Source organism: Vidua chalybeata, chromosome 7, assembly GCF_026979565.1.
Source record: "Vidua chalybeata isolate OUT-0048 chromosome 7, bVidCha1 merged haplotype, whole genome shotgun sequence".
NCBI classification, from domain to species: Eukaryota; Metazoa; Chordata; class Aves; order Passeriformes; family Viduidae; genus Vidua; species Vidua chalybeata.
Window position 1 is genome coordinate 24813349 of NC_071536.1, and position 25261 is coordinate 24838609.

The following is a 25261-nucleotide window of genomic DNA, read 5'->3' on the forward strand; positions in this document are numbered from 1 at the left end:
AGAGAGCAGGAAGGAAAATAAGGGAACATCTTGCCTAACAAAGTTATGCTCACAGAATAGATTTAAGCAATTCAGAATAGATTTCAGCAAACAGATTGCAACACTCTCTGCAAGCATAATACAAGCAACCTCAAACATACAATAAATCATACCACACGAGGTGACACCAGAAGAGATTCAGAGAATAAAATGTGCTAACAGTAGAAGCAAGGTACACAATGGAAAACCAAAACACTCTTATATGCAGAACTGGTCTTTTTATATATTTCTGTATTTTACTTCCCATGCTCTACATTACAGGTATATGTCCATAAAATAGGAAGCTGTACTTTCTCAGAGGTATCATCTGCTCCAACTGCTTATTTTCCTATCTCAGCTTCCAATAACCTCCCTGTAATGTCATCACTTTATTATGTTGCCACAGACTAAGGATGATATCCTCAGCTGTGAAGAAAGCAGAAGGAACAGAGATAAATCCCTGGATGAAAAACTTATAAGATACATTTTCCTACAAACTGAAAAGCAAACACACAGAATGAAAGAAATTTCAGTACACGTGCTGCAAATACAAAATATTGTCTAATTATGACATTTCTCAAAAGATTCACTAAAGTCCAGGAGGCATCAGTACCTCTTTTAGCATTAGAAATACCACACCACTGACAGGGAAATCCTTTATCTCTTTTGTTCACATTGAACTGCTCACCACTTCTTTTTACTAGTATCCCACAACTACTTATTAACTTAAGCAGTCAAAAGATTAGCTGAGAACAGTCACAAATCCTTCAAAATGCATTCTCTGTAAGAACTGGATTTTTTTACACAGCTTTGAAGTTGTAGAACATAACTAGACCATCTTTTAACCATCATTTCTGCTTAAAGAAGGTCACATTGTCATTGTGACTTTATCTGATAGTGCTATGAAACACCTATGAATGCTACAATTGAAATAGATTAAATTAAAAAATATAGCTTATTCTAATTTTCAATTTATGTTATTCATCTGACAGCACTCTCTATACTGTTATCTGACTAGTTCTGCTCTTTATAGCTAATATACTTGCCCTATTTGTGTGGGATTGAAATAGCAAAGGAAAGGAAAAAACTAGTAACAAAATATATCTATACAATCACAAAAAATGAAACAGATTTGCTTAACTCAATTTTTAAAATTAAGTATACTATTTCCTGCTGTTTCTGGGCCTATAGTCTTCTAAGGAAATTAATCTGCTCAGAAAGAAGCTGCAGGTCATAAAAAGTATGTTGCCTACCACTTCTTCCGATTGATCCTGTTATAGAACAGCAAAGCTAGTACTCTTGAGCACTAAACCCTCCTTTGATGGCTTCAACTTTCCAAGTGCAGAATAACTAGAGCACTTGCTCATCTACAAAAAAAGCAGCACTATGAAAGCAGTCATATTATCAGTACAACTGAAGATCTAAAAACGGAATAGTGGTAGCAGAACTACTCACTACAGAACTGAGGTATGGCCTTCCACAGTGTGTAGTTCAGAAAGCTGTAGTGCCTTCTAACTTCCATGTGTTGTTATTACTATTATTGTTGTTGTTAGCCCTATTACTATTATTCCTATTATTATTATTCCTACTACTGGCAAAATAAGATTTTTTTAAATATGTGAAAACAAAGCATCTCGTGCAACAGTCTGTGCTCCATCAGCCTACAGGGTTCACATTCTAAGACCACAGCTAGGCTTCAATTTATAAAACTAAGAGGCCCTTAGGTGACCTAAGAGTCCAAGCCATTATCTTCCCTTTGTCTTCAGGGTGCACATAACGATCTCGTACCTTGAATAGTATCATCTTTCTGAACCTCTGTCTCATCATCATCATTCAAGCAGTAAACAGTTTCTTTTTGCACGTCCTCTTTTCTGAGGGTTTTAGCATCCACAACTGCCCAAGGTTTTTTCACATTCTCTTCTGTGACCTTGATATCAGAATTCAAAGAAAAGGAATGTTTAACATTTCAATGGGAACCAGAGTACTTACCAGAACACACCAAAAATCCTTTGCCTGAGTGCTGCATTGTTTTGCCAATAAAGAACTAATAAAGTTTGTCAAATAATGCATCTCTGGCTGCCACCACAGTGCTATCAGCACTTCTTCATTTGTATGAGACCTAACACATGAACTGTAGCATATTGACAGCACTCTTGTCCTGGTTTTTCATTAAACCTGTAGGTTAAGCCATTTGTGGATGTCTTTGAGTCACAGGATACCATGTAACTTGCTTGCTACGCAATTTACTACCTCCAACTGTATAAATATTTTTGACAAAGCATTAAGAAATATGTTAAAGATACAGTAGGACTCAATGTTCACTCAGTTTGCTTGGCCAAGTTTTCCATCAGGCTTACTACACTTCAGGATAAAAATACCTTATATTACTGCAACTTCCCCAAAAGGCAAAAAGATTAAGATTCCAGTTGCATTATGGAACTTGGGTGGGAAAGAAGGAATAAGTATTTACAATGAGTGAATGTTTCCCAACTACAAGGAAATAAAACTGCTTTCTTTTCTCTCTGCTTAAGTGAAATTGATGTTCTAGCTAGTACATGAGAAGAAAAATGTAGAACTGAGCAGAAAACAGAATAGATTATGGCAGTATGACTGCTGTATGACCTCAGGCCAGTCACTCAGTTCATGTTGCTTATTCTCCCAAACTTACTTTATTTTGTGTGTAAACATCTTTGGGAGGGGACTCTTTCTGTCTATTTGCACTGGTCTGGCACAACAGCCTAATAAAAAAATTTTAATAACTATAAATATAAAGCTGATGTCTTTCAAGGCTAGTATACCCAGCTCTCAGACTTCAGATATATTTCATCTTCATAATATCAGGCCCAGTCTCGTGTTGAAATAACAAGCCAATTAAACTCCATCTCACTAGATCCATCAATACTGCCACACCACACAGTTACCTATTAACTGTTCTATAACAAGAGATTTGCACATTTGCTGCCTTTAAATACACTTACTTTTTCCTAGCACTGATTAAAGGAACCATATAAACCATAAGAAACAGACTGGGCCCAAGCTCTGCCAAACAGTACAAACAAGCTGAAAAATCAGACCTTTTATTCCAAGTCTGAAATAACAACAGATGTGATTTGAAACGATGGCTGGTAAAACATTTACACCCACCATTTTATGCACACATGTCCAAAATTCTTCTCATGCCTATATAAAGTCTCACATATCATTGATGCTGAATGTAAATCTTCAATCACAACATTTTTAATCAGGGTCATCAACTTCAATACCACTAAGTGCCAGAGCAGACAGCAATTACTCCTATGGCTGTACCTTATGAATTTTAGTTATTTAGCGTGTATGGTGAATTTAAAGTTGCTGTGGGAACCACAATTTTAGATGTACTGGCTTCTAACCAAACAAAAATCTCTATTGTAATTATTTGGATGTTGTTTTTTCTTTATTTTCTTAGCTTTAAGGAAAAAAAAAAAAAACAACATGTAGTTGCACCTAACTTGCTGCCAAATTACACTGGAACATATGATCTTACACACTTACTGATTTGTAGGCCACAATCCTTATAGACAAATTAGGACCAATAGTGAGCTGGCAGGGCCAAGGCATAGGCTTTCTTTCCATTTTCTTAAACATTGAAAGGCGTTCCAAGCTCTCTCTAAATGAAGGAATCAGCAAAACAGCAATGAACTCTGGTGAACTGTAATAAAGTATTATAGACAATACACTCTCCTTAAGGAAATGCAGGAGTCCAAACTGTTTCAGCTTTGATTGCATAAAGCAAATAAACTGTATCAATAATCTTACAATTACCCATTGTCAGAAAAGAGAATAAAAAAAAGAGGTGGTACAGTAGATTATCCACATCTTCAGCTTTTATGATGGTGTGACACTAGGGCTTAAAGGCACTGTGTTAAGTCTAGTGCTAAAACCACACAACTGCTTCTTAAGCATTTTCCATTTTTCTGTGCTCATCCAATTAGGCCATGTAGCAAGTTGAACAACAAAAATTAGAAAAGGCTCTCTATGTGGTAAAATGCTTTCTATAGTGAAGCTGAAGAAATAAAGAATCCAGTTTCAATTAACAGGATTTTGTTTATGTAGAAATTAACTTTTGGCGCTTTTTTATACACTACTAGTGAAGTCATTAATTTAAGGGCATTCTGTCATAGCGAAAGAAGTTATTTCCGCTACTTCTAGCCTAAACAGCACATATACAAGTTCAAAAAAACATGAAAAAATGAACTGCAATGAATTTATACTAAAAAGTGTTAACTTAATTGCACAACTTTTAGCAATGGAGTCCAAAATTAACAACTCACAGTAATTTATAATATATCATTGTGAATTCAAAGAGGCTTGCCCCCCAGAACAGCTTTCAGCTAATATAAACTATATTGTCAATTTGGCTGTAAAATTCCAACAGAGAGAAAGTTCTCAATTTTTTTTCTTTTATTGCATGATAAAGCAAAGATAAAACAAAGTTGAACTACTCTTTTTCACATTATGATAAAACCTGGAATCCACCACTTTCTTGATTAAAGCACTTGTCTGGCAGAAATCAAGATGAACTCCTAAAATGACCAGTAGAGAATTCAACTTGGCATTCTATTTTTCAGGTTTCCTAGTATGAACAGAGTTGTTGTTCTTAAATTCTAAAAGCACAATGAAAGGCAAAAACACACTGGATTTTTTATATGAGATAAACACTGGATTTCCTTTTTAGTTTTGTTTTTTTTTTTTTGTTTTTTTTCCTTATGGAAAAGAGGGGAATTTTTTTTTCCTAGCAATAAAGACATCAATACAGGATTTTAAAACAGAACATGGTACTCCATCATTAGGAGTACTGCAACACATACATTCAGGGATGAGTAAAAAAATCATATACACAAGTGCCAAATGCCTAACAATGTAATTTAAGCTCAATTTATTATCTCTAGCCTTTACTTTCTTATATTTACAGAAAAAAAATGCTGCCTGTAATTAAAGATGATCCAGTCAATAAAACCTTGCAAACATATATTTCAGCTTGTATTTAATGAACACAACCTTTCTCTTCTGCTCTGCAATCCCTTCCCTCAAAACCCAGAGGCAGCAGAAGTACTTCCCATCTAATAGGCTGAGTATCATAACAAAAATAACAAAAAATCACAACAAAACCTCCTCACTCACTTTCCTGGCATGGCTAATTTATTTTTACAAGAGTTGAAATATTTTTACCAGCAGGAATAATTAATCTAGGAAAATGGAGAGTGTATCTGCGTTAGCCAATTATCATGACAGATTTGCAAAGCTGACTTCTTAAAGCTTGATAAGCAACTTAATTGCATCTAAAACCTCACATACTCTTAAACAACTTTTCCAACTAAAGCTTTAATCTACTAGCCAAATGCCTACTTATCCAGAGATTTTGGATTTCCCCTGAAAGTATGGCACAAAGACAGCTTGTGAAGTAGCAAGAGTCTGTGATAAAAGAAGTATAAAGAGGCCAAGCCACATGGTAGGCTCATGCATATGGATTATCCTAAAGGATAAACAGGCCAGGAAAGATTCTGCTTTTCTGTGCAGTCTTTGAAGCAGCGACAAAGCCTGTTTTTTTCTAGAGACTCAGACTGCTCTGTTGACTAGTACAGAACACAGACACAGTGACACGTGTCTCTTCACTAATGCACAGCAATGCTCAAGGAGCAGCTTCTCTGGCTGCTGAGGTGCAAAGCTGACCTGGGGGAGGGAAGGAAATCCCACCAATAATCTGACGAATTACAGCATATAAACCTACAGGGACAACCCTCATCTAAAAATTACCTTTGATAACGACATTACAGCTATGGTCTGCTAAGCTTCCTGAAAATCACATTGTCTAAAAGATCACTTTTCTTAATTGTAGAACAGAACTACTGAGACAGTAACATCAGACTATGATAGGTGCATTTTGCCTGTTTCCCAACTGAGACATCACCTATGTAGAAAAGTCTTGGATATATCATTAGCTACAGTTTTTCAGAGATACAAAAACTTTTATTCTTTCATTTGGAAAACAAGAAGTGAAAAATCACCTTTCAATTCTTGCATTACTAATGCAAGAAAAATGAAAAATAAAGTATATTGTTTGTCACAGTGGCACAGCAGAATGTGATTAAAGAGTAGAATTCAACAAACAACATTTACTCAAAGAAATTGTGGGAGTTTATCAAACTAGTGAGCTAAAAGTAGTTTGCAACCAAGGAACAAAGGCTACCATTAAATGCAGATGTTCAAGCTGAACTATGCCACAAATTCCATCTCTTTCTAAAACATATTTTTGAAATGACATTTACAGAAATGTTCCCTCCAAAATCCTCCAACACTAAAGATAGAAGGAAACTGATTTTTTAATTTAAATATAGATACAGAAAATTAATTTTTCCCTGAAATCTCTAAGCTCTTCTACTTATTCTAAAGCCACTGAAGAAGCTGTATGAAGGGGACTGAGGGTACAGCAAGTCATAAAATTCACTGACTTCAACTGATTACTTTACTTCACCTTTTGGAGAAGAAATCAGGAAGCATATCTATAGTACAATAACCAGGATTAGCCAAATTTACCTGAAAGTATAAATTTCTTCCAGCCCTCCTTCTTCATCCAAAGTATACATGAGGTTCCTCACCACATTAATACCTTGCTTTTGTTGTTCAGTTAAGCCCTTTATTGGAAAAGAGTTTCTATGCATATGAGCATATACACTGGCACTTGTATCTCCACTTCCTTCATCAACACTCACTGGAAATGGCAGACTAAGAACAAAAGAAGAAGCAGTTAGTTTGACTTCCTTCCTTATTAAAATAACCAAGCAAAATAAAACAAAAATGTTCTTAGGATCAGTGATTTCTGTCTAGCTGCAGCCAGGTATATAAAGAGCCACAGGACTTGCAAAACAAATTAAGGAGTATTTCAAGCCTACTTGGCATTGGTAACATCTTGACCAGAGCAATGCACCAGTTCTGGGTATTGTGCATCAATAAAGACATCCACATACAGGAATAGATTAGACAGTAAAGTCAATGCTGATTAGAAAGCAAGATCCATTAAAAAAGATTGAACAAAATAAAGCCAGTAGAGAAGGGAATTAGAGGGCAAGACAGCCTTAAATATAAAAAGCTGTTGCAGAGAGTAAGGAAACAATCAGTTCTTTGTATTCTGCCTGCACTCCAGTCACATCATGGAGTCAGGTCAGATAGTCAAAAACCTGATGAAGGCATTTCAAACCATAATCTCTAAAACCAACTGCCTGAGGAGAGAGAAGAGTCTCCATCACTGCAAATCTTTATCAGAAGGTTAGACAAACACTGCTCAGCAATGACGGGCATACACCTGACCCAGTCTGAAGTAGAGGATTGCTCCAGATGACTTGTTAAAGGCGATTCATGCCTGTGACTCTGTATCAGCTCCAAATGCCAGCAAGCAGGACATTCTCTACAGTGGAGCTATTAGGTATTTCTGGAACAATGCTATTCTTTGAGATTTTAATAGCTTAAACACTGGATGAATTTCTAACTGAAGATGACACATTTTTCCTGCACTTCATGAATCAGATTTTAAAATTTAGCCAGGGGTTATAGATAAAATGATTTTGCTACTCTTCAAAATATAGGAGAGCATTAACTAAGTATAACAAACACAGCAGAGAAAGATGTGTAAGATCCTGTGCCTCTGAAAACACCTGCAGATTTTTCAGGTCTTTCACCTGATTCAATTCTGAATGAACCACATGATACCTTTTACCACATTTCTACAAAGTGAAATAACTTTAGTATTGTATTATGTTTTTTAAAAGGCAACCTACACGTCTCTACCATACTTCCACCTCATTAGTCCTCACTAAACTTATCCATGAAGCAACCAATAATAAGCAGATTTAACATTATGCACAACAGTGTCACATACAGCAAAATTAAAGATCAAGCTTCAGCAAGGTTTTTGGTACCTTTTTAGGAAGCAGATTCTAATGACAAAATATAGAAACTGTACTTTTAAGCTGATAGGGCAACATCAAAAAGCTTCAAACCTCTGATAGGTAAAAGTTAGGCTACATTCACTATACAATACCCAGAGACTACTGTGATGAGAAGTACGTAATACCCAACACTACACAGTGCTCAGCATGTGCTTGGCACCTGGAAACAGGGAGGAAAACCAACTCTCTGCTGCAAGTTACAACCTAGTCTGTGATCAGGGCATAAGAGAGGGAAGCATAGGTTATAACAAAAGGTTTATCAAGAATTTTTTTTTAAATAGGCATTTTATATTTGTACAAGTAAAAATCAAATAATCCTTTGTTCCTGTGGCTGGGAGACAGGGTGCAAACCTGAAACCAATGCTGTAACAGCAACATTTCTTTCTGCTTCATAGACAAGGGAGCAGCAGCTGAATACCAGAGCTCCAAAAGATGTACTCTGACTGGCAGAGGTACTCAGATTCATGGTGTTGCACCTCTACTGGCTCCAGTGCCAACAACAGCTCAAATAAGCCAGGAGGGGCCTGTCACACTAGAAGCATAACTGTTTTTCCTGTGTAGACAGAACCTGATATTTTTGCATCCAGCCTCTCCTAAGCAAAGGCAAAAATGTTTTGTGGAGGATCAGACCACGATTTTCAGTCACATTTCCCTATCTAACCCCTCTTTTATCTTCCAGATGGGTTGGCAAATGGCTTAAATGAATTCATTAATAAGTTCACAACATTGTTCCTTACAGAATGCTGGATCTAGGTTAAAGTACATGGTCAGAAGTAAATCTAGGGCTTCACCTTTCTCCTTTGAAAGTATTTATTATAAACAGCCACATAAAGTTTTGCTTTTAAATAAACTCCTCTAGAAGGCTCACAGCTTCCACTTGCCATCACATGCAACAGCCAATACAGACCACTATTGATTATCTGGATCAATGCCTGAATCTACAGCATGACAATAAAGGGATTCCTGTTCTAACACAAGACGTTGCTTCCATTTTCCAAGCCCATCATTGTGAATATAACCCTTCTCTCCAGACCTGCTCCTCTACTGACACCAGAATCAAGCTATTAACATCTGCAACACTACCTCATTATTTCTTCCTAGTAATGTCCTTACCTAAAAGGCTGTTGCTGTGACAAAACCACTGTTTCTGAGGCTATATTTGGCTTATTGTTTCCTAATTCTCTGCTTATATTTTTCTTTTGTCCCCCATTTTACACTTTGGCTCTAAGCTATAAGCTTAACTGGAGAAAAAGCCATTATCTTAACATTTATTTGCACATTATTTAACCAAGGGGATTTGGCTCATAAGTGGAATTCAAAGTACATATAACTGAGAGAAGTACTTACAATAATCATATTCCTTACTCATACATCTCTGAAGAGGCTATATCCAGCAGATCACCAGCTATTTCAATATAATTATTAAGAAAGAATAATTTCCCTTTAAAAGATGGCATAGTACATAATAGCCATTTTAATACTTACAAAAACTGAAGCGAAATTCCTGTTTTCTTCAAGTTTGCAATGATAATTCCCAGTTGATCCTCACTGACAGGACTACTAAGGTCTGTAAACAGTTCAATGTGTCTCTTCTCATATTTCTTTCCTCTTAAAATAGAGAAAAACATTTACATATATTGAAAATATTCTAAGGTTATTTTTAAGTTATTTCCTTACAAAATAATAACAAAAGTAATACATTTGTAATTACTTTTACCAAAGAGAGATACTTGTAAAATGAAAGAAAACAAATAAACCTATTTGGTAGAAGCTGTTCTATCATAGGTTTTACTATTCATCCTAAGTGTTTATCTTTATATGCTTCCCCTTTCTCCCTCCTACCCTAAAATTGAGGATTCTAGCCCTGTGACTGCAGACAGTAACTACATCTAAATGAATGGAATTCTGCCAATTTTCATCAATGTGGATAAAATGCTAATAAAATATGTTAGGCTGTTTATGGATTACACTGGTTATTTCCTTTGCAGTTGTAAGTCTGTTCTTGTGAAAATGTATTTTAAATTACTGTTGCTGGTGGGGTTTCCATTTTAGTAATCTAATTCAGTAGATTCATTAGAGAAGATGGACTTTCAAGACTACTTAATATACTAAGAAGTAGTAACAGTACAGATCAGGAAGGCTGGCCAATGACAGAACAAAATTCAGTTGTATTGGCACAGTTTTGATCTGGATAATCAAACTTAAGAGGGATTTTCTTGAATTTTTACCCTATAGTATTTTCTCAAATTAAGACAAACTCCATATCAAAGGGGTTGGTGTATACAGACTACAAGAAAACCCAGTGTTCCATCACTATTCAAGACTATAATGCCATAAATACAGTAATTTTCATTCACAACTCAGTTTTAACCATTAAATGGATACAGCTTTCCACACTGATTCAACTTTATTCATAAAATTATAAATTGCATCATCAAGTGCAGTCTTCACACAGCGCTCACAGTTAGATCATATAACCTTTTTAGAAACATGATCAAGCTCTGGTTTGAGAGCAAGTGCAGTTACCTTCCTTTCCCTGCACTACTAGTTCAGAGTGTTAGAAACACCTTGCCAGCCTAAGTACATTCACTGATAACTTTGTAACACTCATGTCAACATTTTTTCTCAGCTTAAAGAGTGTTTTTTCCTATTGCACCTTTATTTCCCACAGCATGCATATTTACAAACAGCCACTTCATCTCCAACAGTCTTTAAATTTCTAGGCTGAACAAATTCACTTTTCTAGTTTTGTTTTCTTTTTTTTCCTTTCTAAAATGTGCCATCACATTTAAATTCAGTAACCCTTTTCTAAGCATTTTAACATCCAGATTAACAATTTTTGAAAGCAGAACACAAGGTATGTGACAGAAAGGGAAGGCTTTGTGCCTTCTATAATGGCATTAATACTCTCATGGCTCTACTACAGAGTTGCCAGTTGCCTCAGAAAGCTCTCCAGTTGTCTGGACAAATCAGATCTCTCATGAGGATTCTTTGGAGACAAGATAAACAGTGTGCTGTTTATCTTTAATGTTTTGGGCGTTTTTTTGCCTTTTTTTTTTTTTTAAAGAAAGCAATTCCCATGTTTATACCTACAGTAAATATAAGACTGACAAGAAAACAGTACAGACTTCTGTATAAGACCTCAAGTTACATACTCACATTGTTTGCTTCTGAAGCAAGTCCATACATACAATAATAGCATCCAAAACTAGGCAAAATTAAGAAAAATCTCAGAATATGAATCAAGTAATTATAAGTGGTTTTCGTATAAAACAATTTTACATTTTCACTCCCTCTCAAAGACTGACAGACATGCATTTTAGTTAAGAAATACTCTTTTGAGATAAATACTTTTCAAAGAACTGATGTGCAAGAGGTCCCTATAGAACTTGTGCATATTGTGATCTTGTCTCTACCCCATCTACCCAATGGAACACTAAAAAGACTACTTCAGATCCCAGCCTCTCAACTGTCAATAAGAGGCTCAAGTCCATGAAGAGGCAATCTAACCTTTCCACCAACAAAATTTCAATATATAACATTTCCTCATGCAAGTTTTTCTTTGAACCACCTGCATCTGACAATCTCTTAGTTTCTTCCTCATCACAATGTCCACTGGGAATGTGTGAGCCAGCTGAGTGGCTGCACACTTCTCTGAAACAGCTCTGACTGCCTGGATAGCGCTCACAGCAATCACTTTATGGCCAGGGAGAGACAACACAGGAAATTGAACTGAATGTAAATGAAACACATGAAGGAACACTATACAGCTCACCCTTTAAAACTCTTCACCTTACATGTAACTAAGAGCAGAACAGTCAAACATGAATGGCATTCAAACCAGGGAGTAATACTTGGCAATGTTAGAAATACTTCATGAATAAATCAATCGGATAAACCTCTTTCTGCTTTCTCTGAGGTAGAGATAGATTTCTTCACAGGAGCTGGTATGGGGCTGTGAGTTGAAATTGTGCTGGAAAAAGTGATGATAACATAGGGATGTTGTAGTTGTTGGTGAACAGTGCTTGCACAGAACCAAGGCCTTTTCTGGTTCTTGTACCACCTTGTCAGTGAGGTGGCTGCAGGAGGCACAAGAAGTTGGGAGGAGACACAGCAGGGACAGCTGGTCCCAACTGACCAATGGGATATCCCACACCACCTGGCATCACACTCAACACGTAAAGCTGGCAGGAAGAAGGAGGAAGGGGGGATATTCAGAGTTCTGGTGTTGGTCTTCCTAGGTAACTGTTAAGTCTGATGAAGCCCTGCTCTCCTGGAGATGACTGAACACCTACCTGCCCTGGGAAAGCAGTGAATAATTCCTTGTTTTGCTCTGCTTGTGTGCACAGCTTTTAACTTCCCTATTAACTTTATCTCAACCCACGAGTTTTCTCCCTTTTACCCTGTCAGTTCTCTCCCCATCCAACTGGTGGTGGAATGAGCAAGTAGTTGTGTGGGGCTGAGTTGCCAGCTGGGCTGAAACCACGACAGTCTGGTTTCTGGAACTTCTGCTGACTTATTTCATAAACAACATTTTTATTAAAAAGCATAAACCAAGTTCTGTAATGCTATTTTAAAAATACATGCCTTATCTGAAGTCTAAAATTATATTACTATCTTTGTTCTCTTTAATTAACAGAACACTTCATAAAAGCAATGATTCCTTTTAAGGCCAAGGCTACATCTGTTAGCCTAAAAGAACGTCAAAAAGCAGCTAAGTCTGCTTTTGGACAAACTTACAACTACAAATTAGCTCAACTCTGATAGTAGTTAAAACTTGGGAGGCTGAGCCCAATTTTGCAACACTGACTTCCTGTCTCCTGCGTAGCTGAATCAGTTCAAGAAGTGCTTTGCAGCAAAAGGATACAGTCTGCTTGTTCAGAGCCTGCTTTAATCACATTTTGAATGTCTTCCAGCAGATCAAAATCTGGCAGCATTAGTGATCTATGTACAGTAATGTTTTGGTATTGATCTTCACTGGCAAGGTCATTTCTAGTGCCATTAGTGCCAAACAAAACTACAGCAACTTCATCTTTACTCTCAGCAAAAACCTGCAGATAGAGAGAACACAAAACAGGTATAAAAACACAGGTAGATTCATACACAACTATATTAGGCAGATTACAGCATGACAAACTAATTTTGAAACATCAATTACAATGGATTTACTGATTTATTCGGTGCTATCCTCTCAAAATGCAAACTTACAGTGAGATCACAAAGTTAGATATAATTAAACTAACAAATTTACAAGAGGCTATCTGGGATAAAACAAATAAAATTGGCTGAATCAGTCCTCAAAATGAGTCTTCTGTGTGGTAACTTATAAGTGTTGAAATATTTTAGATAAAGAGAAAAGCAATTTTTTTTCCCTAAAAATTTCTACTGCCCTGAAGAAAAAGGGTGACCAACCCAACTATCACATCTCATGCACAAAAAATACAAAAAAAAAACAAAAAAAACAAACCCACAAAAACCAAACCAAACAAAAAACCAAACCACCAAAAATAACAAAGAGCACTGTCACTCCAGCATAAATAGAGACTACTTCTCACTCATTCCAATAATTTATTCCAATTATTAGTAAATGAGAAAAATGTTTCACAGATGTTATTAACACTTATGAAGTCACACACACCTGTCTCTGCACAAACTTTGTCATAATCTTCTTGGCTTGGTCAAGTGAAGACTCTTCACCAGGGGCAGAACTGCTCATTGTAAGGCCTACATCCAGGCACAGCACTATTGCCACCTGAAAAGCATGAGTGAGAGTAAAAAATAAAATACAAGCATAATTACTTAAAAGGTTAAAAGGGTTCATATAAAACCTAAAAATCAAGCTACTTTACAAGAGGTTTCTTTTACACTAACTGTTAATAACAGACAAAGGTGGAAGACAGAACTGGTATAACTGCACTGAAAAGAAAATTATTTCATCCTCTACCATGTTCCAGACATTTCAGTGGAAAATACAAAAAAATCCTGTTACACAATAACCTGTAAAGAGCATGTAATTTCTATACAATCCCGTGAATGTATTAGGGATCTAAGGGCTTTTCTGCATCAGGAAATCAATCAGATATTTTAGTTGACAATTGGAATGATGAATTCAATTTTCAATTTAGGAGCTTAAATCCCTGACATTAGTCTATGTTTTTGCATTTCTGATCACCTCTTTAAGTGATCTATATAAAACACTGCCCAAGTCTGCCCATGAATTGATTTATACACTAGAATTAAATAAAATTGTTTCTTGCAATTTCTCATTTGACTCTAAGTTCCTCTGAAGTTCTTTCATAGACTCCCCTTACATTGATTAATCATCCAGATGAATGTAGTTGAAAGAAGAATTTAGCAAAATAAGGCTCTGCATGTCCAAAGCCAGCTCAAATTTATTCTCATGGATTAAACCAAAGTTCTCTAAATATACATCAAAACCTTGCTTGATGGACTGCCAGTAGATTAAATTACACTGCCTGAAAAAAAATTGTTTGTCAGAACACAGGAAAGTCAGGTATTACCTAGGCTGGAGCCAGCTGACTTGTTTTAAAATACAAGATATATCCAATTCCAGAAGAAATGAAGCTGACAAAAGCATTTGGGCAATAATCCTAAATCTGCCAAGTGGCACAAGATGTAGAGTCTGCTTCTACAAAGCAAAATAGATGAACAGTGAGAAAAGGTATTGGTCTAAGCTCTGCATATGGCCTTGCAAGCAGCTCCAAGTACCTGCTGAGCAGCAGAGCTCCACAAGCTGCCCAGCTGCTCAGTCTCAGCACTCTACTCCTCACCCTGCCTTCAGCAGTGGCTTCCCTGGGAGCTGGGAATAAGTGCCAGAGTCAGACAGGTCTGCAGAAGCTCAGAGTGGAGCAGAGGCAGTTACAGAGGCTGCACTGCGTTCTCACAAGAGCCTTGTCAGTGCCCACCTCCAGCCTGAGGAACTGCTGTATCTACCCACACCAGCAGCTGCAGACCCTCCTTGGCTTGGTGCTGTGCTCCCTAAAAACACACAATGGCTGGCAGCCAAATCCATCCTGTTGTCCAAAAGGGGTAAAATTCCCTTCATAGATGGCAGGATGACAGCAGAGGAGTCAAAGAAGTGCAGGAGTGAAGAGCTGCTGTTTTGCTTACAAAACACACGATCAATTGCCGAGTGCCAAGATGCTCTTCTGGAAGGCAGCAAACCCAGGCTGGGTGCCCGTTCAGGTATGTGAAATCATCCTTCAGGAAGAGGACAGCTCTCGTGGTAACCCTCCTCTATGTCTCTCTTCAGCTGTTATTAACCTCTGGCCATCCCACCCGAGCACCCAGAGCTGCTGCTGTCAGCTGCGGGGTCCTAAGCGACACCCGCCCGGAGCTCCGCACGTGCGACCGCAGGAGAGCACTGTCACACCTGAGCTAAACCAACCCGCTCTGCTCAGGTACTGATAAGGGCGACACGGAACAAGCCGCCTTTATCTCGGGCCTCTCGGCGCTGAAGTAGCTATAATAAAGCAGAGAGAGAGATGGCTACAGCAGCACAGATAAAGCTGTGTTTAACAGATACTAAACTGCCCCGTAACACAAGAGACCTCAACACTGCTTTCACCAATAAGTTCCCTTAAACGCACCCCACATACAAACTGCATTTTCAACAGAGCAAAACCAGTTTTATCATCACTCCAGCAAGAGCAATGCCAGTCACTGCTGCGGGAGCTGCACTGCGCTCTGAAGCAGGAACACGGGTTCCCTCTGAGCTAGCCAGCTTTGCACTGGCAGCGGCTCGGCGGTCAGCACGGGCAGTAGTCACCCGGTGCCAGGGATGGGTGCATGTGGGTGCCCGGAGCCGGCGGGACCCCCGGCCCCCGCCCTCACCTTGCCGCTGGGCGCCATCGCGCTCCTGCCGGGACTCGGTGCGCCGCGCGCAGCGCTCCGCCCGCCCCGCGTCCTCCCGGGAACACGGCGGCCGCGCCTCGCGTTCCGCTGCGGGGGCAGCGCCGCCTAGCGGCGGAGGGGGCGCGGGCCGGGCCGCTCCCGGCGCTGGTTCGGGACAGGCTGAGGGCGGGGGAAGCTGAGGTGAGAACGGGCCGGCTATGGGAGAGGGAAGGGAGATGTCGGGTGCCCCCCGCATCTTTCTCCTCAGGGCTCCGCGCAGCCCTCCCTCCAAGTGCCAGATCTCGCAGGCGCGCCTGTCATTTTGGCCGTAGTTCGAGCGGAGCGTAGCCGAGGACAAGCCCGAGGTGGGTGGACTGGGGCCCCTGAGGAGAGGCGGTGGCAGGGCAAACGTCAGAAGCTCTTCTGTCCTGTCCTGGAGCACCTCCCGGCTGCCCCATCCCTCACCTATGGTGATGTAACCCCGGCTGTCAGCCCAGCCCCACACTCACTTATCCCTCACCAGCAGCACTGGGGAGACAATCGGGAGGGTTAAAGGTGGAAAACTCGTGGCTTGAGGTAACGACAGTATAATAAGAAGAGCAAGAGTCATGCACACAAGCAAAGCAAACCAAGGCATTAATTCACTGCTTCCCCAGGGCAGGCAGGCGTTCAGCCATCTCCGGGAGGGCAGGGCCCCATCACATGTAATGGTGATGGGAAGACTCCAAATATGCACACTCCATCACTCCAAATAGCCCCTCTTCCTCCTCCTCCTCTCCCCTTTATGTAGTATGATGTTATATGGTCTGGAATACCCCTTTGGTCATCTGGGGTCACCTGTCCCAATTGTGTCACCCCCAACTCTCTTGCCAACGTGGCCATACAAAAAGCAGAAAATGCCTTGGCTCTGTAAGCTCTGCTCGGCAATAACAAAAACACCTCTATATTATCAGCCCCGTGTTCAGCACAAACCCAAAACACATCCCCATACCAAACTGCTGTGAAGAAAATTAACTCTATCCCAGCCAAGCCCAGCACATCACCCCCGAGGGGCTGTCTCCAGGGCTCTCCAGCCTCCTCTTCATGGCACCTCAGAGTCCCACAGGACACAGGCTGCCGGGGAGCAGCTGTTCCCCTTCACCACTGGGACAGGATTTCAGCTGCCTGAAGCATCCCAAAAGTTGCATTCTGCCTGTGAATCACCAGTGGGTCAGGATTGTTTCATTAAACACTGGCACAACACTAGAGAATTTCAGAACCACACTACATCCAGGCTGTTTGATCAAACTGGAGCCCACTGATTTTAAGTCCTAGTAAAATAGATGCTATATCAGGTATATCTTGGTGCCCATTGGCTATTAAATCATTAGAGATATGAGAACAGCAAGTATTTCATCACATGTATTTTGTACTTCTTGTTCTTCATTACCTTCCTTGTATCCTTTGAGGGTATCATTACCAATGTCTTTCACTTCTAGGTATATCTCAAAACCCACATATCTATAATTATTCTCAAAACAGAGCTCAAAGTTGGGATACTAGTATAGCTACAAAAGAGTAAATCTCATGTGAACACTTCAAAAATCTTGTACCTGAAGATGACCCTACAAAAACAAGTGTTTCCTTTTTATAATGAGTGATGTCTGAAGACAAAAATCCCCTTTCCCTCCTTACTACATTGCCATGCTTTGGGAATTGAGGGATTGGGTAATTGAGGGATTCTCTCTTCAAAGCACTTTGCATATCAAAGGAACAGAGCAGCTTGGCAATGTGACAAACATTTTAGGGGAAACAGTCAGCTACTGCCAGAGAAAATCTTGCATTGTCTTCCTGAATGTCTCTAAGGAGATTTCAGATTAATCAGCCAAGGAAATTGGGCTGCTTACTATCATTATTATTATTCCTGATGTTATCTTAGTCCAAAAGCCCTCCCTTGGGCTCACAACCAGGCAAACCCCACTCCAGCTGATTTCCAGCATAGCTTAAATTCTAGGCACAAGACAGGAGATGTGCACACACGCGCAGGAAGAACAGAGAAGCAAGAACTTATCAATTTCATCAGCAATAGCTTTTCACACACCGGCAGAAAAGCATTTTGCAAGGCATCCTGATCAATGAACATTTTATTTTTTTTGCTGGGGTTGGAAAGTAAAACCCCAGCCCTGACTGCTGGAACAGAATATTGACATAAACCCCTTCTCTCTGAATCCTAGATTTGACATGAAAGCTGAATCTCAGGCTTTGGTCCAAGATCTTGCAGCTAGAGCTGTAATTGCAAACATTACTCAGGGAAACCCAATTTGTGCCAGAACTGGGAACCTCTGATCGCAGAAGTTTGTATGCCCAGCCCAGGTACCAGCATCCTATTTCCTTACAAAGTCTGAGTAAAACTAAAGACACCTGTAATCATGAAACTCCATCTGTGATAGTCCTGTCTTTTAGCTCTCAGTCTGACATAAATGGGGGCTTTTAGCTCTCTGGCAAAATACACAAACAATAAACCCAAACATTTCCACTTCACACCTTCATGATGCCAGATTTCTTCAGAGCTGTTTCCACCATTCAAAGGAAAACTGGCTAATCATTCCTGAAACAAACCTTAATCCACATTTCCTTTTTCCTTTGCAAGTCTGAACAGAGCTCCCTTATTGGTAATAATCAAATCTGACTAATCAACTCCATCTGGGGCACTGGTGCTTTGTTAGCCTGGATGAAGATTTGAGGATCTTTGCTTGTAAAAGCATGTAAAAAAGTTTGTGACTAAGTGTCCATTTCTATTATAGAATGCCAGTCTCTGGGTATAAATAATAAATATATGACATCTCAGAGGACTCAGGATCCGGGGTGATCAGCTGTAATCTCATTCACAGCAGAGTGTGTGCCACCTCAGTGTCAGTGAGGGTCTCACTCATTGCTCTGCTCATTCCTTCTTTGGTTAATTCTCCCCCCAAACCAAGCCTGGATTAAGCAAGCACACTCTTGGGAAGCAGCAATGAATGGTCTGCTTTATGCTTAACTCCACTCAATGCCTTTACAAGGCAGCAAGGAAAATGGCTTCCCTGGTTTTTTACAAGAAGGAATATATTACCCAGAGAGTTATAGCTGAGACCCAGCTGCTTATGGCATCTCTGAGCAAATGTAAATGGCTTAAATGTAAAAGTAGCAAGATGACTTGGCCTTTCTCCCTCTTTACCCACAGGGTAAAACTTTGGATAAATGCCTGGTGGAAAGATGAATAACATAGCCATCTGGGATCTAGCCCAATAGCTGTATTGAAATGGATACATGAAGCAGAATTTTCTACAGAAAAATGGAATTAACTTTGCAATCATTACCTATTCTTTGCCTGGGATGATACATAATAGTGGGTGCTAACTGCAAACGAAGGAATTATGAACTGAATTTTCTACATACAAACAAAGCAGGGCAAACACACTGTGACACCAATCAGCTTTGTATTTCCATCAGTACAAGCTTGGCAGCAGGCTGGAAGACAAAGTAGATGGGAAATTGGCACTCAAAACAAAGCAGAGCTTGGAAGCACATGTGTTAACATCCTCCTACATTGGGCTTTGTGAGGTGTGTAGTTGTCTTCTCCCAAGAGGCCGTTCCAAACACCTGCTTGAAAGAACATGCCAAAACTGTGGTGCAGACTAACACTAGTATTTATTATGTCTGTTTAGTGATTTCTGATGGCCCTTCCCAAGGGATGCAAGCCTAACTTACAATGTTTGCTTAGTTGCTTCTGTGGAATACACCCACAGGGAAAAAATCTCAAAGATCTACTCTCTAAAGCAAAACTGATCTTTGGCTTTGAGGTTGAGCTGTAAGCCCACAGAGCTTGTTCTCTGTCTGTGACTCAACCACCTTTGGCACATTTAGAAACTGTGCCTTTAATAAACTGGAAAATGACTTCTAAAAAATCCTTTGGGGGATTTAGCAGTTTTCATCTGTTGGTCTACCTGTTCTGTCCATTTTGAGTTTAGTTCATGCAATGCAAAAAATGAGCCTCTTAGGAAACAAAGACATTACTGCAGTAGGAAAATTAGCAAAATAGGAAAGACTATACCACACCATCCAACCTTGCCTGAAAACACAAAAGAAAAACATAGGAAGGAGAGGTAATGGGTAAGGAGAGTATATTGACTCGGGGTATGTCCTGCCAGCACACACAGTTCAGGGGATCCTGAATAGTGGCAAATGGGTGGATCACAGCTGACAAACTACGTCAAAGCAGCACACCCAGAACTCCTAATCCTATAGCACTGCAGAGGAGAAATAGCTCTTCAAATCCTTCAGCATGAAGCTGAGAGACAGAATCACCATGTTTGCAGTTCCTCTCCCACAGGGGTGTCACTTCCTCGTCACTGCCTCCCACCCCAGCTGCTGAATTTACAGCTTCCTCTTGCCCATCCCTTCCCCTTCTCCAGATTATGCAGTGATTACACATTTCTCAGGCAGAAACCTCCCCCCTTCCACTGGCTGTTGTACACCAGCAGAGGCCTTATCAAGTGCCACAGAGAGAGAAAGCATGAAATCACAGGCCAACAATGTTTACAGCCCATTTTCCCCCATGTAGTTTTTTACCTTTTCCACACTGTCATGAAGGTACACTTGAGAATCACACTCTGCTGAAGCCTGCATGCACTGTCCTGTAGAATTGCTGCCTATCCAGTAGTTCTTCCACCTGCTGGTTTTTATTTCCAATGAACTGAACAGCACGTATGTCTGCTGAATCCTGGTTTCTTTCAATCCATTTACAAAATTGCAACAATAATTTTTTTTTAGCTCTAATCTTCTCAGGCATGGTGCTTGCCATCCCCCTTGTTCTGATGACATTTCCAGATTTCATAAGAACTATTTTGTCTTCAGCTAGGTCATGAAAGGACACTGCACAGCACAAGGTGGCCAGTCCTGGGAATAACCATTAGGCATATCTTAAGATACATCACTCTACCCACTTTTGCAGCTATTTTGTCATGCACCAAAATGCACAACACTTCCCAGCCTGCTCAGGAGAATGTAATTTTAAACAGCATCAAAGAAAATAAAGAAGGTGGGTGGATGATTTAACAACATTTGTCCTTAAACCCCACCCACCAATTTTCCTTTAACTTATTGTGTTCTGAGTACCTACTAAAGGTTTAATTATTTGCTATTCTACATTCCACTCTCTAGAACACAGATATTCTCTAACACCCTAACATCTTTGTCCTCTCTCATCCCTTTTCAAAGTAGGCACTATATTTGTAACCTCACACATGATTTTCAAGGGAAAACATTAAAGCTTGCTTTGGCTAGTTTTATATTTGTCTTGAATGGAATTCACCTGGTTCAGTTGATTTGAAAAATCTCCACTGCAAAGCTCTGATATTTCCTGTTTTATCTCTAATCACTTTTTGCTGCTGATGTTAATTGTGTTGTTGCCTGATTGCAGATGACCTTTGTAAATGGACAGTCTTCCACAGCTGTCAATTATTTAATTAGCTCAAAAGGCAGAAGCATATGCTGTGGGTCCAAAGGTTTCATCCCATCTGAATCTCATGTAACTGTCAGGAGGAGACTATTTAATGTAATTTCATTTTCTTTATTATATATTTGTTTTTCTGTAAGAAGTAAAGAGAACATTAAAGTTGCAAAAGTCTAGCTCCAAAATAACAGAAATTTCTGACATTAAAGTTTATTTTCCAACCTTAACCAAGTATTTCTCTACACTGTGATACAGATTCAACTACAGGACCAGGTACTTTTTGTCTGACAATGTCATAGCCTATTTCAATACATATTGGGATAAAGTTAGGGCTGTGCACTCAAGGACTCATGAGGCTCTTGCTTCATTTGTTACAAAAATTGGGAGACAGAGAGTGAAAGAGGAAATTCTTATGATTATGGTAACTAAATGGCACTTTACAAATTAAACTCTGGTTTTGTTCAGCAGATTGCCTGTAATCTGATTTATGTATCACTTGAACCAAGTCTCTTACCAGTAAGCAGTGGTTGTGTGAATCACATTTTCTTAGTGCTCAGTTTGAGATATGACAGATCTGCATAAATGTTGAACATTCACAGGCATTTGTGAATGGAGCTTCACTTTCAAAACAGAAAATGCCTCATTATGTTGAATATTAAAAAAAATCATCTGCAAGGGCCAGCTCAGAGGGGCACTGAGCTTTTTTAGACTTTTGTATCTTTTAAAATATTGTGCCTTTGTTGCCACATATTAGTTTATCGGCATTTATGTCACATGTTATTGGGGAAAAAAAACCCTAAAGTATTTTTGAGAATGACGTATACGTTACAGTAGCATGTATTATTGAGAAATTTATTTGCACAATCTATTAAAATGGAGTTTGACCACACTCTCATATATAGGGACAAATCAATTTGTTTCTCACTAAACATTCTCCCATGGCCCACTATATAAGCCTGGCAAACCAGAGAAAAAGCAGGATGAAGATTGTTTTAGATTGCATACCTACAAGGAACAGGAAGGGAGGGAAGGATTAGTTTTATATTCATATATTAAAAATTAGCATGACATAAATTCTTAGTTCAAATTATTGCAATTTCATGGCGTGTAGACCTCTCTGGAAGCATTTCTATAGCAGAGAGAAGTACTGCAGTGGCCTTTTATCCCCGTTTTTCAGTTCAGCCACTGGAGGGCAACGTGATCCCAGACACCAGGCAGAGGCAGCCGCTCTGCAGCCCGCAGGAGCAGGGAGCGTCACCCAGCAAGCACTGCCGAACTGCAGAGGAATTTCTGTACATGAGTCTGGCAGAAATTAGGCAATAACAGCAGCAAAAAAACATATGCGCTTATATTTTACCTTTTGGGGAAGTAGATTTAAAATTCTTTCTACATCTAAAATCTGTGTTTCTGTTAAGGATTGCTTCACAAGTTCTAAATCTGTGGATTAGCCAAAGGATTTCTGCAGGCAGTGATGCAAGGGCCACTCAGCCTGGTATCACGAGAAGCAAAATATTTCCCATTGCTAAGTAACTGAAAAGCCCCAGACATGTGTCTGCAGTGGAAACAACTCTGGCAGACTTCTCTGGATTAGTTGTTAAATCTATTACAACAAATAATTTGTTTATTACATTTTATGGGACTATTTGCCATGTAGGGTCTGATTTTCTTTCAAACAAATAGAAATAGTTGGGCTCAACTGAGCTCCAGAGCACCTGGGTTCCTGGAGAGGACCAGAGAGATCATGGCAGGTATGTGCTTTGGGGAAAGCAGCAGCCCAGCAAAAGAGTAGCAAATAGCGTTTGGAAAAAGTGAAAGCCAGCGTTTTATTAAGAGGTAGTAAGTACCAAGTGGCTGCTGCTATTTCAGATGGGGTTGTTGTAGAAGCAGAATCTCATCCATCTTGCTCTCCATGTGCCCTTTGTTTCGCAGTCTGTACCGCACCGCTGCCTGTGCAGTGCCTTTGTTGGCAGCCATTAGCAATGCAGCTGTGTTTGCAGGGCCTCTGGAAAGCGCTTTCATGCAGCGGATTGTTCAGGACAAGCTAGCTGGGATAACTCACTGCCTGAGGGATTTGCTTAGCAGATGCACAAGGATAAGCCTTTAGCATCCTCCCCTTTAGTTTCATCCTGCCCTCACCAGCATGGTGCATGTTTGCGTGCACACACACACGGGCTGGCTAATAATCTAATTTAATCCTCACAGCACAGGATTTTGTTCCTTATCCATTCAACTGTGGGAAGGGATGAGGAGTCTTCAGCTGCCAAACTAGGCTCTTTGTGAGCTGAGAGGATCCCATTTTAAATTTCTATCTGTTTGCCTGCACCTGGAAGCAGATTAAATCAGACTGAAAGGATGAAATTTGGGATCTTTTGAAAAATATTTGCTTTAATTGCACTTTCGAAATGGAGCATTGTGGCATTGAGGAGGGGACGTCATGTTTTAATTCTTGTGAGTTTCCAGTTTGTACAGCTTAGGGGGACAAAGCAGCAATGTGAAGGAGAGAGCTTATATTTGAGAGGAAAGAAGGGATTAGGTTTGGTTTCTATTTGTGTGAATTGATGCTAACCCACTACACTAGCAGATATGTGACAGTGTCAGATGTAGAGCCAGGGGAAGAATAATTTCAAGTTTTCCCTGTCAGTTATTTTATTGTTTCACAGAAATTCCTTGGAAGGAAGTCATCAAGATGACAATGCTTTCTGCATGTTCTTTTGTACTAGACATTCAAGACAGACATTTAATTTTTATAACTTTCTATTGAAATAAATGGCAAATTTAGACATCAAAACAGACTTGGTTTTAGGGTGGAACTGGAGCCTCAGAGCAATCCTGCTGTAATCATGGGGTTGGCTGAAGTCACCACCATGACATGAAACTTTTGCCTTGCAGCCTGTTTCGATATTAGAGTCCATGGCTCCAGCAGTGTTTAATCATATTAGAGACAAGCCAGTGCTATAATCACTGTGAGTTACTGAAGGCAGCTCCACCAACATATATTTGAGGAGAACTGAGATACCATTTAGCAATGACACTATGTGTGCCTTGGGATGATATTGCTCATTATATTAAATATTTCACTTTTTTCTTTACTACATGCAGACACTACGAATTATTTCTGCTCCTTTCTTAGGTCACAGAGGAGCTCATTTGAATAAATTATTGGAGGTTAAAATTGCTTCTGTTTGTTAATTCTGCATGCCATTTTTCCATGGATAAAATGTTAAGGAAAATCTCCATTATCATGGAAGGATATTCTAGTAATTGCCTCTAATTCTAAAACTCACTACAAATACATTTAAGTACATCATTAGAAACTGACACTTCCATACTTCAGGACAAGAATGTATTTTAGAAAGACTGAATAAAATGCATGCTCTCCTTACGCTGACTAACCCAGGAGCTGTTGGATTCATGCCCAGCACTGACACTATAACAGCCATTCAGTGTATTTATGATATTTGGGGTGTTCAGATCACAACTACAGGTTATTCAGATAATCAGGCTAGAATAAATTAAGCTATATTTGTGTTATATCCTAATGAGCAAGTTTGCTGGTATTTTGTAGTAGAAAGAATTGATTCTCTTATTCTCTTACCTTACCACTGTAGGAGCAGAAAGAATTTGGCATATATATGAAGATAGTCTAAGGCACCTTCAAATATATTTATCTTAATATACATTACTGCTGGAGGAACTTGTAATAAACCATGCTCTGGGGGAACATGTTGCCTGGGAGGTGGGGGGTTTATCCTATTTGCAGGCAGAACATACTATCAAAATCAGTAGTTATCCTTTTTTATCTTGTAAAGCTAAGTTTGCACTTGGAAGAAATGGCTGGGAAAAGGAGCCCTAAGACAAGGAGATCACATCAAAGATTTTTATCTTAAGGGGCTCCAGGTCAAATTCATCCATGGCATATCTAATTTCAATGCATACA

The 25261-nt window shown here is 39.5% G+C and overlaps 1 protein-coding gene across 1 annotated transcript in view; it reads right to left on the bottom strand.

Moving 5' to 3' along the window:
• Positions 1 to 15894, bottom strand: part of XRCC5 (X-ray repair cross complementing 5) — a 49915-nt gene extending 34021 nt beyond the window's left edge. Inside the window, exons 1-8 of the mRNA XM_053948382.1 lie at positions 15855 to 15894; positions 13639 to 13752; positions 12868 to 13051; positions 11160 to 11208; positions 9486 to 9608; positions 6592 to 6780; positions 3550 to 3664; positions 1807 to 1945 (exon numbers count right to left, since the gene is read on the bottom strand). Coding sequence (XP_053804357.1) covers positions 1807 to 1945; positions 3550 to 3664; positions 6592 to 6780; positions 9486 to 9608; positions 11160 to 11208; positions 12868 to 13051; positions 13639 to 13752; positions 15855 to 15872 — 931 coding nt within the window. The 5' untranslated portion in view covers positions 15873 to 15894. The remainder of the gene's footprint in view (positions 1 to 1806; positions 1946 to 3549; positions 3665 to 6591; positions 6781 to 9485; positions 9609 to 11159; positions 11209 to 12867; positions 13052 to 13638; positions 13753 to 15854) is intronic.
• Positions 15895 to 25261: the final 9367 nt, after the last annotated feature.